The sequence below is a fragment of the Protopterus annectens genome, chromosome 7.part0 (genome assembly GCF_019279795.1).
Source record: "Protopterus annectens isolate FY-2018-M chromosome 7.part0, PAN1.0, whole genome shotgun sequence".
In the NCBI taxonomy this organism is placed as follows: Eukaryota; Metazoa; Chordata; order Ceratodontiformes; family Protopteridae; genus Protopterus; species Protopterus annectens.
The window spans coordinates 741,835,925-741,854,412 of NC_056739.1; the positions used below are offsets into that span (position 1 = coordinate 741,835,925).

Consider the following 18,488-nt stretch of genomic DNA (forward strand, 5'->3'; position numbering starts at 1 on the left):
GTTCCGAGCCCTCGGAACCGAGTCGGTCTCTTTACCAAGCTCGCACCAGCCAAAAAAACTCTCTAGTTAAGTCTCTACCCAGAACACCCTTCTCCCTGTTACCTCAGATCTCGTTTGCCGCGTAGCCGTAAAGCCACGTTTCAGCTGAGTTCTCAGCTAAGTGGAACTTTATTTGATATTTGTGTGAAAGTTTTTCTATATCTTTATATTTTTTGAGCGAATAGTATTTTTAGAGTGTTTTCTTCTGTCTTATCTTATTTTTTCTTCTCTACTCTACCCGTTATTACTGTTGGTAAACGTTTAAGTACGATTGTTGGTACGGCCTTTCCTCCCTTACCCTTGTGGTATTCCTTCAGTATCATTGCTGGTATTGTCTTTTCTGTTTAACCTATTGACTTTGGTTTGTAGTAAGGTGTTTTCTTTCTTATCTACATATCACTGTATTGATAATCGTGACTTCTTTGAACAGTGTTTGACTAACTGAATCATACTGTTGGCCTGTAGTCTCTCTTTCTAAACATGTCGGATAAGAAGGGTACTTCAGGTTTTAAGCATTGTGCTTCTTGTAATGGTAAGTTGCCTAATAGTGATTCTCACGATAACTGTCTGTACTGTTTGGGGAGTGCCCACCTTTCGGTGCAGCTTCCGTGTGACATTTGTCAGAGTTTGTCAACGCACTCTTAATGAGCACAAAAATAAACTGATTTTGAAGGGGTTACTCAAGTCTCCCTTTTCAGAGGCCATTTCTGCAATGGAGGTCTCAACCCTTCCTACTAAAGACAAAAAGAGGTCCCAGTCGGTTCCCTCCTCACCATCGGGTGATCAGGGCAAGCCTGTAAAACCTAAGGTCCCGAAGTTGTCTTCGAAGCGTATATCTGCCTCTATGGCTCTGTCTTCATCAGCTCCAAGCATCTCGAAACCTTCGTTACCGGTGTTAGTTATGGCACCGGTCCTGCCTCTGGCACCGATTATAGATCTTACTACGCCTATTTCAACATTGGCACCTGTGGCCTCTTCGGCTCAGGGCACACCTTCGACTACTTAGTTACCTTTTTGGAACCAACTGTTTCAGCACCGAGCATTATACCGACTTCACTGGATTTAACCCCTCTACTACTGGTCTCGAAACTTGAGACACCAGTGCCGGCAGACCTTGCACCACAGACCTGATGCTCTCTTCTCTAGATCCGTTTCTGGGCCAAGCATACAGCCCCTCCATTGAATGTCCTGACTCTCCATCCGGGGTATCCACTAGATCTACCAGGAGCCTGTCAGAACATGACGTGGTGCATCTTGTGGACCAACTGTTAGCCAGGGGGATACCCACACTTTTTAAGACCCATTCACCTGCAGAATTTGGGTTGACTTATCCATAGACTCCACCTTACACTCCTCAGACCATTCTGGGTCCGAAGCCCTCCGCTCCGACATCCTTCTTGGAACCCATCACCTTGGCACCTACAGTGGATCTCACCCCGGCTCTGAGTTTGCCTCTCCGGTTCCTGCGGAACCGGTCCTTCCTCAAGCAGGGGATTGGTGGAAGGGCAGTTTGACTTGTGGCATGGAGCCGTCTTTCTCCTCTGTTCCATCCTCGGCGCCAATAGCCATGTCTGCACCAATCCTGCTTTTGAGGCTCCACCTGTGGGGGCTAGCTCATCGGAGCAGGGTGTGACCCCGGTTCGAAGGTTGTGTTTGTGTTCCAGACTCCCATCCCTCTTTGGGCGGGCCTGCCTTTCACGCGATGGAGAGGGCTCTTGCTTCTGGCAGCACTCCTGTGATGTCGGAACCCCAGTTTTCGCCCCCTGAGCTACAGCTGTCACAGACCACCTCCCCTGGACACCGGGCAATAAAGCCGCAGGACACCCCTGTTTAGTATAGCCACTGTTCTGAGTTCTCAGAGACCCCCCCTCGAAAGAGGGCGTGCAAGAGGAAGCACGTGGACTCACCCGAGGAGTCCTTAACTGAAGACACTGATTACGATGATGGTGATGGGTCCCCTTGGTCGCTTCCTGATGATGTCCCTTTCAGAGACATCCTGGAAATACTTAAGCAGAGAGAGGTGACTGGAAGCCCTCCAACCCTTCGTATGAGGAGTCTGTGTTCTTGCAGGCTTTCCATGCCCGGCCTTCTACCTCTTGGGTGACCCTGCCTGCCAATGAACTCATCCAGTTCGTCATGCAGTGCGCTTGGAAGAACCCTGATTCCATTGAGGCAATCCCTCTGAGACCAGACAAAATCCTTTCTCCTCCCGAGGAGAACCCCCATTGGTCCAAAGGGTTACCAGTCAGTGCTATGCTGGTGACGGCTACGAAAAACGACTTGGCAGAGGAAAGTTCCTCTGTCCATCCTCCCAGCAGGGAGTCCCGGGCAGTGGACAGACTTGGAAAGTGTGTTTTTTGCATCAGGGACCTTCGCTATATGGTCCCTGAACTATTTGGCACATTTTACGAGGCTCCAGGGCAGTCTTTACTCTCTGGGACACTTGCAGGACAGTTGTCTAAGGTCTGAGACAAAGTGGCCTTCCAGCTCGCAACCCTGGATTTGATATCCAACTGGTCCATGAGGTTGCTTTCACATGCAACTGAAGGGGTGGCCAGAGCAGCAGGTTCAGGCATTGTCATGAGGCGTCATGCCTGGATGCGCATTTGTGACCTCACAGACCCCTTCAAGTCTTTTTTTCTGAATGCTCCCATCGAAGCTTTGTCCCTTTTTGGCTGCAAAGTGAAGGACATGCTAGCCAGGTACGAAGATGATGGAAAGATCCTGCCTGCCATAGGCCTATGGTTTTCCAATCCTCAACGTATCTTCTCCAGGAATCAGCAGAATGGTTAAATGTGGCACAAAAAATCTCGGGGTCTTATCCATGCCACACATGGTGATTGCACCCCCAGGGGCAGAGGGAGTAACAATTCCAGAAGATGCCCCTACAGAGGTAGAGGGGGTCCTTGAAACCAAGGCTCCAGGGACGACTCCTCTGGAGCAGCCAGATTGCGTACCTCTGGAAACAGTCGGAGGTCGTTTTTCTCTGCACCAAGCTGCCTGGCAGTCCATTGACACCGATCTTTGGGTGCAGAGTATCATCACCAGAGGTTACACCATTCCCCTTTATTGTCAGCCAGACCTTCCAAGAAAACTTCCCAACATTCCACTCAGTCAAAAGGGAAGAAGTAGCTTCAGAGATAATAGTGATTTGAGTCATTCAACCAGTCCCACCAGACCAACATTGATCCGGATTCTACTCAAGATTATTTTAGGTGCCAAAAAGACGGGACTGGAGACCCATTTTGGATCTCAGCAGCTTAACCAAGTCTGTCACCCAAACCAAATTCTGGATGTTCAGTCCATTCTCCCTTTTTTAAAGGAAGGCGATTGAATGTGTTCGATAGATCTCTGGGAAGCGTATTATCACATCAAAATGGACAAACGCTTCAGGAGTCTGCTTTACTTCCAGGTAGGGGCCAGTCATTATCAATTTCGTGCCCTGCCTTTCGGTCTCTCTACAGCCCCCAGAGTGTTCACAAAGTGCATGGCAGTGGTCACAGCTCACTTGAGACTGCAAGGATTCCAGGTGTTTCCATATTTGGACGACTGGCTTCTCACTGACCCCACCAAGCATCTTCTGATAACAGCACTGCATTATACTATCTCTCTGGCAAAATTGTTGGGAATAACGATACATTGGGACAAGTCAAACCTTACTCCTACACAGTGAATAGAGTTCATTGGAGCAGTGTTCAATGCTCAGTCCTGTCTAGTATCACTCCCAATTCATAGACTCACCGTTTGAGGCTTTAGCTCCCAGTAATGCACTCTCGAACAAAAGTCTCAGCAAGGGAAGTTCTTCAGGCCCTAGGTTCTATGGCAGCTTTGATCCCGATAGTGCCTCTAGCAAAGCTACATATGTGGATCCTGCAATGGCTCCTTTGTCAATGGTTCCCAAACGATCACCCCCTCTATTACCAGATTTGAATAACCAATTCCTGCAAATAGAACCTCCTTTGGTGGATGAGGCCAGATGTAGAACTTTGGAGTTGCCCATTTCGATCCCCTCAACCCAGAGCCATCGTGACCACAGATGCTTCCCTGATCCGGTGGGGGGGGGGTATTTCCAGGGGAAGACTGTTCAAGGCACATGGTCCACCTCAGAGGCTCACCTGCATATCAATGTTTTGGAACTGAGAGCTGTGCTGTTAGCATTGCAGGCCTTTCATTCGACTCTCCCTTCCGGGACAATTGCAATTCAGTCAGACAAACATGTCAGTGGTCTCGTATATCAACAAACAAGGAGGAACCAAGTCCTACCCCTTATGTCAAGAAGCCATGAGAATTTGGCAGTGGATGATAGCTTTCAACCACTTTCTGATAGCAACCCATATCTCGGGGAGCTCCAACGTGATTGCGGACATATTGAGCAAATGCATTCTCATGCCTCACAAGTGGTGTCTCAACCCTGAGGTGGTGACAGAAATCTTCAGCCACTAGAGTCAGCCTTGCTGCGACCTTTTTGGCTCCCCATCGAACAAGTGCAACAGCTATTTTTCCCTACTTCCCCCAGAGCGGGAGTCACCGAGGGACGCTCTAATCCATGATTGGCCCACTGGACTTTACGCTTATCCTCCCATCCCCAGATTCCACAATTTCTAAAGAAAGCTCTTCGGTTGAGATGCAAGGTGATCCTTATAGCTCGTTCTGGCCCCAAGTTTGGTTCCCCTTTCTTCGGCCTCACCTAGTATACCCACCATGGATTCTGGACCCTCTACCAGATCTAATTACTTACCCCCAAGGATCGAGTCACCCAAATCTGTCCATTCTCAAGTTGAGAGCTTGGTTTCTCCATGTCCATTAGTCACCAGGCAAGCTAATCTTTCCTTGCCTGTTTGAGACATAATTCTAGCCTCTCATAAACCATCCACCAGAAAACTATATCAGGATAAATGGAAAAGGTTCTCCATCTGGTCCAAGGATAACATGCTAGACCCGTATTCGGCTCCAGTAACTGCAGTGCTTCAATACCTGGCTAAGTTTTTTGATGATGGAGCCTCTGCCTTTACCATATGTAAGTACATCTAGTGGTAGTTTCTAATTTCCACAATGGTATAGATGGCACCCCTCATCTCTTTACGCCTTTGCAAGGCCTTCCTTCCTTAAGCGGACCTCTCGTATCAGGCCTATCAGACAGCCCGTGGAACCATGGAACCTCAGTTTAGTCCTTCAGTCTTTGACTCAAAAATCTTTTGAACCTGCTCCGAAGTGTGACCTAAAGTTTTTGTCTTGGAAATTCTTGTTTTTAGTAGCCATCACATCTGCCAGAAGGGTCTCTGAGCTGCAGGCATTGTGTATCGAGGCCCTATCTGGTCTTTCATAAAGAGAGTATCACTTCGGATGAATCCATCCTTTCAAAGTTGTTTCTGAATTCTCCATAAACCAGACCATTGATCTACCAGTGTTCTTTCCGAATTTTGCCAATAGAGGAGAGTACTGCCTTCACTTCTTAGATGTACATAGACAATTAGATTTTACCTGGACAGGACCAAACCTATCCGTAAATCTGAACAACTTTTCATCTCCTTTTCTGGGTCCAGAATTGGGAGAGGCTGTTTCCAAGGTTACATTATAAAAATGGCTAAGGGACTGCATACGTTTCATCTATTCCCTCAGTAACAAATCTATACCAAATGTTAAAGCTCACTCCACTAGATCTATGGCAACATCTGTAGCTTTCCATTCCAGGGTTTCCATGGATGAAATCTGCACAGCAGCTACTTGGGCTAAGCCTGGTACCTTTATTAATCATTACAAATTATACTTGGTCTCCAGAGGGAGAGCTGCATTCGGCTCAGTGGTACTCAAGAATGTTCTTCCATAAGGGCCGCCCATGGACCTCAAGGTAGCTTGGGACTCTTGTCCCATCAGTGATGAATGGAAAGAACATTAACATAATCAGATAAAGAAGTTGTCTTACCATAAAATTCCATCTGTGTTGTTCATTTTTTTCATTCATCTCTTCCCCCTCTCTTTCCTCCTCCAAAGGCTCCTGGGGGATGCTTTGGGTCTAAGTGGTGTCCCCCCACCTAAACACACTGTTCAACCTCAGCCTCTCCACAGGCTATATGCCCATAGAATGGCGCACAGCAACGCTTATTCCGCTCCACAAAGCAGGGCCCACAACTGACCCTGGTAACTCTCGCCCCATAAGCCTGACTAGCCTGGTCTGCAAGGCTATGGAGCGCATCATCATGGAACATATTAACAAAGACATTGGGAACTTCCAAACACTTGACCTGACCCAGTTCGGCTTTAAGGGCAAATCATGCCTACTAAACCTGGTTGACTTCTTCGAGACAGTCACCAAGGCCATAGATGAGGGGGAAGGTGGTTCACACAGCCTACCTTGACCTCACCAAGGCTTTTGACACCATTCTCCACTCGGGAATTATAGAAAAACTCACCAACCTAAAGATAATCCCCTACGTCACGAGATGGGTTGCCATCTGGCTTAGACAGAACTTGCACGGTAAGAATAGCGGGCTCCAGGTCCGACACTAAACCAGTCACAAGTGGTGTCCCACAAGGCTCTGTCCTGGGACCACTACTGTTCGGCATATACTTCTCAGAAGTACAGGCAAACACAGGAGGACTATGGCTAATCAAGTTCGCCGATGTCTGCAAACTGGGAGCCATAATTGAGACTTCGGCTGACACGGACATTCTTTAAAATGGCCTTACTGAGACGGACAGCTGGTGTCAAAGTCATGGTCTCAAGCTAAATGCCAAAAAATGCATAGTCATCCCATTTGGGAAAAACAAAACACCCATGAATTTACCACATAGGTGGCAGCCCCCTTAATACAGAAGAGGTAATAAGAGATCTGGGGACACAGGTAGATAGCGATCTCTCCTTTGACAGTCATATTGCCAAAGTAGTTAGGAAATACTTCTGTGTAGCCCATCTAATTACTAAAGGGTTCACATCTAGAAATAGAGGTTATAGTGCCCCTCTAGTTGTCACTCATCAGACCCATCATAGAGTACAATGCCCCATTTGGGATGTACCTCACAAGAAACTTCCAACAGCTGGAAAGACCACAAAAGTACCTCACCAAGAGGATTACTGGCCTCAAACATGTCCTATGCAGCCCGACTGGAAAAACTTCGGCTGTACTCGGTGGCGTATCACTTACTCAGAGGTGATCTCTGCCTGACTTACAAAGCCATGTCCAACTCAGAATTGATTAACATTCTCCACCTAAAGAAATCCAAGTCACTGCGAGCTACTCGCTCTAGTGAGCTAAACCTCGCCACAACAGTAAGTAGAACATGCTGGAGGGATAGATTCCTGTCAGAGACTCCCCATGCTTTGGAACAAAATTCCTAACTACATTAGGCAGAGCCCCTCACTAACACTCTTCAAGAGAAACCTTGACGAATGGATGGGTAACAGAAAATACACCCCTGGGATCACTTCATTGGTGGTTCTTGACAGAGGCTCAGTTAATTAATTAATGGGGCGGCGAATATTGACACACTCTGGCTAGGCTTATAAATGCCCTCGGGCAGATAGCCTAGTACCTACCTATGAACCTATTACAGTCCCTGATAGTTTTTCTTCCTACCTTCTGCCCCCCTTCCCAAAAAATATATATATATTCTTAAATTTTTCTTTTATAGTTGCAGTATAATTGTGGAAAAAGGCCCCACTGAGTTTAAAAACTGTTTTAAGTGCGCACACAAACCAACAATGTCAGATTCCCACACGGTGTGTTTACTGCCTGGGACCATTACACCTACAAGAGGATTGTTCAGTTTGCCATGGTATCAATCCTACGTCTCTAGTTGAAAGAAGGATTACTGCCATCTGTTTTGGAGAGGGCAGTATCTGGGGCTCAATTCTCCCAAAATTAAACGTAAAGAGCTGAAGTCTTTGTGATCGATACCATGATCCTCAGTCTGCTTTGGTTTCAGAGCCATCTAGGAAAAGGCCTAACTGAATCCGTTAAGATCCAAAAGTTCCTCTCCCTCTAATCTGAGAAAGAAAACGTGATGGATCCAACTACCTCAAATCTGATAAAACAGCCATTGTAGCAGACTGCCTCGAGTCCTGTAGTTCTTCCTAGGACAGGATATTTGCTATCCATTGATCCTGCCCCTTCAAGGGTGCCCTCGCCCTTCTTGGAACGTCACATATCTAAGTCCCTATCTCTTGTTTTGACTTCTTCCAGAAGTCTGACAGATGAAGATATGGAAAGATTGGTGCGGAAAAGCTTCTCGGCACAGACTTGGATGTCGTATTGGCTCCTACCCCTTTGGGTCAGGATTTTCATCATTCAACTACACCCCGACTTCAAGTTCCTTCTCAGAATCCTTCGGTTGCTTCGGAGTCCATGAGCATTCTGGATCTGTCTGGCTGTGATCCGAAGATACCATTATCTTCGGATGCAAAACTTGCGCTGAGTGATCAGGTTCAGTTGGAACCAGTGGGCTGTCAGAGCAGAAGCTTCCCCTGTCTGATCCAAGGCATTGGAGTAGACTCCGAAGTAGGTGGAGCTGTCTCTGCGCCTTGGAGCTTCAGCACTGGATAGCTTGGCTCTGGCTTCCTACTCTGGGAGATTGCTTTTGGAGCAGGGAAGGACAGCAACCCAGAAGCTTGTCTTCTCGACGCCGGGGTCTTCCCTCTCTCTGGGATGATCAGCCTTCGAGGTTGTGAAGAGGGTGTTTTCTACTGTGGCAGAACGGCTGGATCCAACCCCCTCAGATCTTCAACCTTCTACCTTGATGTCTGTGTGCTTGGAGCGTAATCATTCTTTACTGCAGGGACAGACAGTCTGAGATCTCTAGGCTTCCCAGCAGGGTATTAGAATTTTTTCTGATACCTCCCAGCAGCATCCCACTGCTGATGTCCCTAACAAGAAATGTAAGAGGAACCACTTGGACTCTCCACAAGAGTCTGTCATGGCGGATACGGACTTGGATGAAGGTGAAGGGTCCCCATGAACATCTCCTGAAAATGTGTCATTTGGAGACATCCTCGAGATCATAAGACAAGAGAAGTGGTTGGACACCCAGCAACCCTTCATCCGAGGAGTCTACATTCCTGGAGGCTTTCCATACTGGCCCATCTATGTCCTTGGTTACTGCATTTGCCAACGAGCTTTATTGATTTGGTCTCTTGGTGGGAGTGGAAGGAACCAGACAAGATTCTAGCACCACCTTCAGGCAAGGAGTTTTGGGCTAAAGAGGTGCCCATTGATGCCATCTTCATGGCGGCAGCCCCCAAAAGGGAACTTGCTGAACAGAGTTCCACTGTTCATCCCCCTAACACGGAGTCTCTGGAGATGGACAGGTTTGGGAAGCATGTCTATGCTTCAGCAACCTTTGCCATCAGGTTGCTGATTTATTTGGCACATTTTGCAGTGTTGCAGAGGGATTTGATTACGGAACTGTTAAATACCTCTCAGCTTCCATTTCTGCAGAGGCCCAATCATCCGTATCTTCAGTTGGCTACCCTACAATCTATTTCAAATTCATCCATGAGGCTTATTTCGCAAGCAGCTGCAGGCACCTCACAGGCAGTAGGTTCAGGCATTTCCATTAGGAGACATGCTTGTGTGATTTTGCAAACCCCTTCAAGTCTTTGTTTGTCGATGCTCCTTTTGATGGTGCATCTTTATTTGGCCCCAAAGTGAAGAACACATTATCCAGGTGTGAGAAGGATGGAAAGACCCTGTTACCAGTGAGCATACATTTTTTTGATCTCTCAAAGATCCTTTTCTAGGAATCAGTGACATGGTCAGAAAATGTGGTTCAGGAAGTCCCAGGGTTCTTTCCAGGACACACTTGGAGAAAGTTCCCATAGGGGCAGAGGGTGGGAAATCTAATGGTTGACGCCACCCCAGCAGCAGAGGAAGCCCACAAAACCAGGGTTCCAAAGATTTTCTTTGACGATCCCTTCCAACGCTCATGAAAGGAGACCTCTAGAGGCAGTTGGTGGTTGATTATCCCTGCATCAGAGAGCCTGGCTAGATATAACAAAACATACTTGGATGCAGTGTGTTATATCCAGAGGCTATAATCCCTATATAGGCCCTTTTCTGTCCCACTTCCGATCTCAAGAAAGATCCCCAATGTTGCACCCAATCAGAGGGGAAAAGCAGCATTTCAAATAAAAAAAAAAAAAAGCTGCTTGAAAGAGAGTCATCCAAGAGGTCTCACCAGACCAGGTAGAATCTGGAGCTTTCTCAAGGTTCTTTTTAGTGCCAAAGCAAACTGGGAACTGGAGACCAATCTTGGATCTCAGCAACCTGAACAAGTCAATTCAACATACCAAGTTTCGGATGGCTACTGTTCAGTCCATTCTCCCCTTTCTGAGCTAAGATGACTGGATGTGCTCGATAGACCTGCAGGATGCTTACTGTCACAAAAAGATGAACAGACAATCCAGAAGGTATCTACTTCTGGCTTTGCGCAAGTCACTACCAGTTCAGAGCTCTACCGTTTTGTCTCACCACAGTCCACAGGATGTTCAAATGCATGGCAGTAGTAGCGGGTCACTTGAGACTGCAAGGATTCTGAATGCTTCCATATCTAGACGACTGTCTTATTTTCCCCTGACCAGGCATTATTTGATAAGGGCAAGAGATCAGGTTCTTCAGACTTGTTCTCATCTGGGAATAACCATAAACTGTGACAAGTCTCAACTACAACCAACTCAGAGTTTGAAATTTATAGGTGCAATTTTCAAGACAAAGTCAATGATAGTTTGTACTCTGAGGGAGGTAATCAAGCTATCAGATCACAGGTCTGAAATTTTTCAGCCTACTTACTCCTTCAAGCTGTAGGATCTATGTCAACAGCAATAACCTTAGTACCTTTAGCCAGATTTTGAGAGTACTCTAGTGGATGCTACCAACACAGTGGTTGATACTTTGCCAATCCAGGTCAGCTCAGATGCAAATCACTCAGACGTGCAAGAGAGAGATTTCAGGTGGTGGATTCAATTTGACCAAGTTCTACAAGGCCGTCCATTTATTCCCCCTCAGCCCATGGCCATTGTGACCACAGCTGCTTCCCAGTTGTGCTGGGGGAGGTCGATTTCTGGGGAAAACTGACCAAGGCACTTCGTCCCCCGAAGAAGCCAACGTTGCTAGAGATGAGAGCAGTGCTGTTAGTGTTGCAGGCCTTCCAGGATGCTCCCCCTCCAGGGACAGTTGCATTTCAAATGGGCTTGTCGAGAAGCACTCAGAGTGTAGCCATGGGTGATCTCATCCAAGTGCTTTCTCATAGCAATGCATATTCTGGGAAAGTGCAGTGTGATAGCAGACAAACTGAACAGGTACATAAATCTACCTCATAAGTGGTCGCTTAGCAAGAAAGTGACGGGAATGATTTTTCATCCATTGGGCCACCCTTGCTTCCCCCTAAACAACAAATGCAGCAGCTATTCTGCCTTAATCGCCTCACAGAGGGAATCACCGAGGGATGCTCTAATTCACGATTGACCCCCAGTCTACTTTTTGCCTATCCACCAATTCCGTTAATCCCAAAATTTCTGTAGACAGCTGCCAGGTTGAAGAGCAGAGTCAACCTCATTGCACCTTACTTGCCTTGGCAGGTTTGGTTTCCCTTCCTTTGGCCTCACTTACCTTGGATTATGGATCCAATTCCAAACCTCTTGTCTCACCTGACGGGCATGATCTATCCAGACATTTCAAACCTCAGACTTGACTGCCTGGTTTCTCCGATTCCATTATTAGTCAGACAACTGATGCGCTCTTTCCATGTCCAACATATACATTTATCTTCCAATAAACATTCAACATGAAAACTCTATACAAGTAAATGGAAAAGCTCTGTTTACTGGGCACCAACATTTTGTTGACCCTTTTTTAGCTCCGATACATAATGTACTTGAGTTTTTAGCTTTACTTTTTAAAGAAGGAGCTAGTTCCTTGACTATTAAAGTTCATTTAGCAACAATATCATATTTTTCACACTGGGTTTGAAGGTTCTTCAGTAGCCTCTCATAAATTGTGCAGAATGTTCTTGCAAGGCGCTCATTTTTGAGACCCCCATTTAAGGACTCTACTCCCCATGGGATCTTAACTTGATGTTGCAGGCTCTGATACATTCCCCTTTTGAACCAGCAGCTAAATGTGAGCTCAAGTATCTTACTGGAAAGCTGCTGTTCTGGTAGGTATTACCTCTACTATACATATTTCAGAGATTCAAGCTTTGTTTACAAAACCTCCTAACTTGATCTTTCACAAGGATAGTGACACTACAAACAAATGCCTCCTTCCCAAGGTCGTGTCTGAATCTAATATCAATCAATCCATTAATTTACCAGTATTCTTTCCTAATTTTGCAAACCAGGGCGAATACATGTTACATTTGTTGGATGTTCACAGGCAATTAAGCTTTTACTTGCATAGAACAAAAGGAATCAGAAAAACAGACCAATTGTTTCCTCTGCAGAATTGACATTGGGAAAATCAGTAGCAAAAGTAACTTTAGCCAGATGGATAACCGATTTGATTGTATAGCATCATTTGGTTCAACTGTGCTCAGGAATATCCTTCCTTTAGAGTTCACCCAAGATTGTAGGTAGCTGGGAACTCTGTCCCAACAGTTGAGGATGGAATGAAAATTAACATCATCAGATAAAGAAGTTATGTACTCACCATGAAGTTCCATCTGTGTTGTCCAGTTTCATATTTTATCAACTTCCCGTCCACTAGCCCCCATCCCTCCTGTTCACAAACTTCTAGTCGAATGAGTTCTTAGAGGGACATCACTGTCCTTTACATTGGTCCCCAGATATAGTTTCTTCCTTTGTGGAACACGTGCAGTTTTACATCTAGAGTTATGCATTTCCTTTCTGGTAAATTCAGCGAGCAAGATCTGAGGTAGCTTAGGGCTAGTGCATTATTGGTAAGGGACAAGCTCAAGAGCTTCTTTGTTACCACAAGCTTTAGTAATGGCTGAGTTGGATCTGAGGATCGGATCCAAACTCAACAGTTGAAGAATGACAATGGACAGCACAGATGGAACATTTTTGTGAGTGCATAACTTCTTTTTATGTTTGAGTACATAATTTCTTTTTAAGCAGTCTGAAATATTGCTGTTGGTGTTTGTTTGCGTGTAGCGTCCATATCTCTGAATTTTAGTTTTATAGATGCAGTCTAAAGCCCAACAACTTGACTAATTTTGTTCTTTTGACCAAATGTTTAGAAGTTAACCGTGCTTCACATTGCCTGATTTGTTTTTTCAGTTGGAAGAAAATCAAGAGATCATCCAGAGTATGATGAATGCCATTTTCAAGGGAGTCTTTGTTCACAGATACCGGTGAGTCCATCAGCAGTAGAACCTGGCAGACTTAGGGTTGTTGTGAACATATAGGATGAAGGTACTATTACTAGCCTAGCTTTGATGGCAGTGCAGAATACTAGGAAACATTAGAAATGTTTGTGAAAAACCACACTGATGGAACTGACTTGTTTGCTGTTTCCGTGGCAGGTATTTTCTCTGGTGCTGTTCTCTTTCCTGACTTGGGTAAGCAGATACTTACTGGTAAATGTAGGTAAATACGGAGTGTGACTTAAGGCAGCTATAAGATAGCTAATGAACTGTACAGACATGCTTACCCATATTGACACAAGTAAGTTTGCTGTATTTTTTGTCATCCGCACTTGACTTATGTCTAAGAAAAAAGGCTTTGGTCTTCATCTGCAGTTATACAACAGGAGACTGGAAAAAAGATCTAGTGTGGCGGAAAATCTCTGAGCCTGTAGTAGACTGTTTTGGGGGCTAAAGTGTGAATGATCATTTACATGCATTGAATATTTGGTTCCCTTTCATAGCTGTTAGCTAGCAGTTCCAACTCTGTCATGTTTTTAAAATGGGGTTGTATAAAGCAAAGGGCCTGTTCATAGATATCTGCCACTGTTTTTGTTGCTGACGGAAAGTTGCTGTGCCAATGAAGATAGTTTCAGACAGGCACCCTTCCCCCTTTACTATAATGCTAGAACACTAATTTTTGATACGAGGCACATTGTCTCTCTTTTGCTATTTAAAAGCAGACCAGAAATTGTTATATATATATATATATATATATATATATATATATATATATATATATATATATATATATATAGGATTGTCTTCCTGTTCTGGCTATACTGTCAGGTTTCCATACCCAAGATACATGAGGTGAGGGTATCTCACTTTGGTGATCTCTTTGGCTGCTTGTTAGCAGTCAACTGGAATGACTACTTCTGGCTGGCAATTCTCATGCTTCCTTCCCAGGGACTGTCCAGTCTAGCCAGTTAGCTTTAGCCAAATACTGATTGGAAAGTTGTCATTGCTTGTCCTTGTTTGATTATGACTGAGAACAGTTAAGGCTCCAGTTACCTTGGCTGTTTGTAGTTTTGTTCCTCTTTCTTGTGAATTTTACCATCTAGTCTGTACTGCAGGATACTCCATCGGGGACATAGCTCTCTAAAATCCTTCATCACCTTTCTTATAGCTTCTTTTAAAGTTCTAAATCAGTTAACCTATTTATCCCCTTCTAATACCTCAGTGTATTATATTACTAAAATTACTATACCTACTTCTGGCTAGCAGAATCAGTTTATTATTGTATCAGTGCTTCTCTGTTAACACTCAAACATGCTTATCTCCTCTAATACCTCACCCTATTGTATTTCTTAAATTTCTCCTACTTATCTTCTACACCACTCTTCTCTCTGTAAATTCTCAGTACAAGGCCTGTAAAGTTAATGCTTTTGAATATGAATGCAAATTTTATTATATGGATTATTATGCTGTATGTTGGCCTTTTTCCCCAACTTCTAAAATACCAAACAAAATGTTTTAAAAATTACTAGATGTTTTAGAATGTCTACTCAGTGCATTGGTATCGAATTTTTGTTTGGTATTTTAGAGGTTGTACACAAATTACCAAGAGGTGGTGGGAAGTTAATGTTGACATTTGTGAGTTAGTGGCAATTTTTATTAAATTCTTTCACTGAACCTGGTTTAAATGACACTGTCTTTTGCCTCCGTTTTAAAACAAAGGGCACAGATTAGATAGGAATTTCTATGTATTCCTTAGTTTTAAGATTTTAGGTTGAACCAATTTAATTGGTCCAATTAATAAGCCTATTGCTTGTTTGTATACCAATTATCTTTTATATAAAAATGCTGGATGTTAGTGTCTCTCTATTATGAAGAAGTCTTGGGAATATCCGAGACAAAAAGTGCTTAAACGCCTTTCCTGTGGATTTATCGGTTGTGGACATTTTTTGCAAGTTTCATCTGACTTTGAACACAGTTTTCCTATTATTGCCCCTTTCCCATTCTAGTTATTTGCTCCCAATACCTTGGTTCCTTTGCCAGTTTTAAATTCCCACCCTCTCTTGCCTATTACCTGTATCCCTAACCACTGTCAACCCTATCGGCAAAATCTCTCTTCTCCAGTCTCATGCTGATTTGGTTCTTAGAATATGTATGATTTTGGTTCTCCTTAAGAGTATGCATCCAAAATCCCAATCTCCCGTTATTTCTTTAGCTTCCTCCCTGTGTCAGCATCATTCCTTTCCACTTTGAATTATAGATCTGAAGTAGTTGACTTAATTTCATCTTCAGCCTGTGGGTTACGGATCTGTAATGGATCCAACTAGGACTCGTATCTAGCATCTGATCCAAGCTCAAAGCTCCTCCCCTTACCCATAATGCCCCATGTCTCCTTCCTCCCTTCAGATCTCATTTGCCATTGAAAAGTAAGCATTGTGGTCTGAGCTCCTAGCTAGTCATTTTGGGGTAAGTGAGTGGCTTTTACTCTTTTTGCTACCTTCCTTAGCTCTTTCTTCCTATCTTTACTGTCTACCTCCCCTGGCGCAGTTGTCGGTAAAAAAAAAAAAAAAAAAAAACTTCTTTCCCTTTCTTTACAATCTTTTTATAATGGAGTATGTGCAAGAGTTTTGGGCCTGTCTTGGGTTATGGCTGAAACACCTAAGCCAGGTTTCAGAAAGTGCAGTGTGTGTGGTCATAAGCTCTCTCTAGCCATTGGCCACACTCGGTGTGTCTGGGGGCGGCCCATCAATTCACTTCCTGTCCTATCTGTGCCAGGCTTAATCCCAGGGCACTGAAGGACAGGAGGGTTAAACTCCTCCTGAAGGCCTACTAGTACCTTCTTTGGGGACTGTAGTCCCTCCACCCCCTGTGTCAGGTGCAGCATCAACTTCTACCTCTTCCCCAGCCTCTGGAACTCAAACTCCTGCCAAGAGGTCGGGGGGGGTCTAAGGACAGCTGAGGAAGCAGTCTCCTGACCACTCTGCTCCAGCCGGCCCTCCGCCGAAAGTTAAGCTAGATACCAGACCAGGATCTTCTCGGCTCCATTCTCTCAGGTTCTCCCTCGAGCCGGAGGCATCCTGGATTCGGTCACCCATGTGGGCTTCCCCTCACTGGCACTCCATGCTGGTGTTGGTAGCCTCATCCTCCTGCTCCACCCGTAGCCTCAGTGAAGCGGAGATGGGCAAGATGATGTGGAAGTTTATCCGCACCCAAATTCAGAAGGGAGTCTTGCTTGCTCCCCTGACCCACCTGAGCGGGGAGCTTGCAGTCTGTCTTTACCCCGATCACTCCTTCACCGATCCGGCCTTTGGTTTCAGAGCCTCTGAATCGGAGGACCCTCAGGGTCGAGGGGTCGGTGCCGACGGTACGTTGTACCTCAACGCCTGCCATTGCCTTGAACGTGTCTGATCTGACTAGGTTGGATCCGACGAACTTTCGGAGCCATTGCCTCTGCATCGGATCTGAGGGGTTGCTGCCTGCTCTGAGCGTGTCAAAGGACAGTCTTCCCCTCGGCATCTCTGCTGCCATCAGGTCAGAGGGGAAAGGCTCTTACTGGCCTTACTCAGGATGTCTGTTCTCCATCGGCCTATGATGTGGTGGAAAGGGTGTTCTCTATTTTTGTCGAGACCCTTGACCATCTCGTCCTCTGACTCCACCCCGATTCCTCCTGTTTTGGGCACGGTCCCGACCATCCTGCCATCTCAGGGACAGCCTGCTGCCGTTTTGCCTTTAGAGGCTCCCGCTTGGGAGCAGCAGGGCATTGGCAAGTCCTCCCCAGCGATTCCCGCTGAGGAGAACCCTCGCAATTGCACGTGCAAGAGCAGGCACTTAGCCTCCCCACCGGAGTCACTCACCGAAGACTCTGATTTGGAGGAAGGGGAAGGGTCCCCCGGTCACCCCCCGAGGATATCTTCTTTGGAGACATTGTGGAATTCCTCTGTCAGAGAGGTGGGGGGTGTCTGCCCAAAAGACAACCTAGGACTAATTGATGTTCCTTGAGACATTTGGCACAGGCCCATCTACTTCCTGGGTGTCCCTTCCCACTGATCCATTAGTGGACCTTGTAACATCTCGGGCGTGGAAGGAACCTGTCATAGTGGAGCCCATCCCAAAGTGCCCGGATAAAGTCCTTAGCCCCGTCGAATAGGACGTACTGGAACAAAGGGTCCCTAGTTGATGCAGCTGCCACTAACAAAGAGCTCGCTGAGGAGAGCGCTTAGGTCCATCTTGACTGAGAGTCAAGGGTGTTGGATCGATTCAGGAAGCAGGTCTGCGCTTCAGCCACCTTCTCAGTAAGTGCGCTGGATTACATAACACATGTGATTCGGCTGCAGCTTGACCTAGTAAAGGGAATCGCTGAGTCGACCCATGAGTCCATGTCGGTGGGAGACAAGACATTTTCTGCTCGTATGGCCACTCTGAAGTCAGTCACTAACACCTTCATGCATCTCCTCTCTTATGCTACCGAGGGAGCCGCTAGGGCAGCTGGTACAGGCATTGCCATCAGGCGACTTGGCTGGCTCTGGCTTTGTCAGTTCTCGGAACCCTTCAAGGCGTCATTCACCAATGCCCTGTACAACAGTTCTTCCCTGCTTGGGAAGTCGGTATGCGAGACTTTGGTCCAGAATGAGAAGGACGGGAAGACACTGACGTCGGGATCCGCTTCTCCATCAAAGATCTTTTTCTAGGAATCAGCGGGGGGGGCTAAGAAGATGTAGTTCTGGAAGTCTCAGATGTTTTCCCGGGACACTCCGGACTCGCCATTCCCTGAGCCAGAGGGGGTTTTGATAGACCCCACCCTAGAGACAGAGGGGATCCAAGAAATTACGGGTCTGAAGAACCGTTCTCAGACAGACCCGCACAGCAGCCCTGAAGGGCTGCCCGACTGCTGTTCTCTGGAGGCAGTCTGGGACTGGTTATTGCTCCACCCAACAAAATGGGAGTCCATAACAGATCATTGGGTGTTGCAGAGCGTATCCAGAGGCTATTCAATCTCGTTTCTCAAACTGCCCCTACCACCGAAACACCTACACAGACATTCCACCTGCACAGAGGGAGGAAGCAACACTAGAAGTAGAAAAGCTGCTAAGAAAACAAGTCATCCAATCTGTCCCCTTCGACCAATCTGGGTCAGGCAT

General features: G+C 46.0%; 1 protein-coding gene across 1 annotated transcript in view; it reads left to right on the forward strand.

The window, feature by feature from the left end:
• STAG3 (stromal antigen 3) overlaps positions 1 to 18,488 on the forward strand; it is a 4,836,058-nt gene that overhangs the window by 1,360,538 nt on the left and 3,457,032 nt on the right. The window contains exon 9 of the mRNA XM_044077272.1: positions 13,268 to 13,341. Coding sequence (XP_043933207.1) covers positions 13,268 to 13,341 — 74 coding nt within the window. The remainder of the gene's footprint in view (positions 1 to 13,267; positions 13,342 to 18,488) is intronic.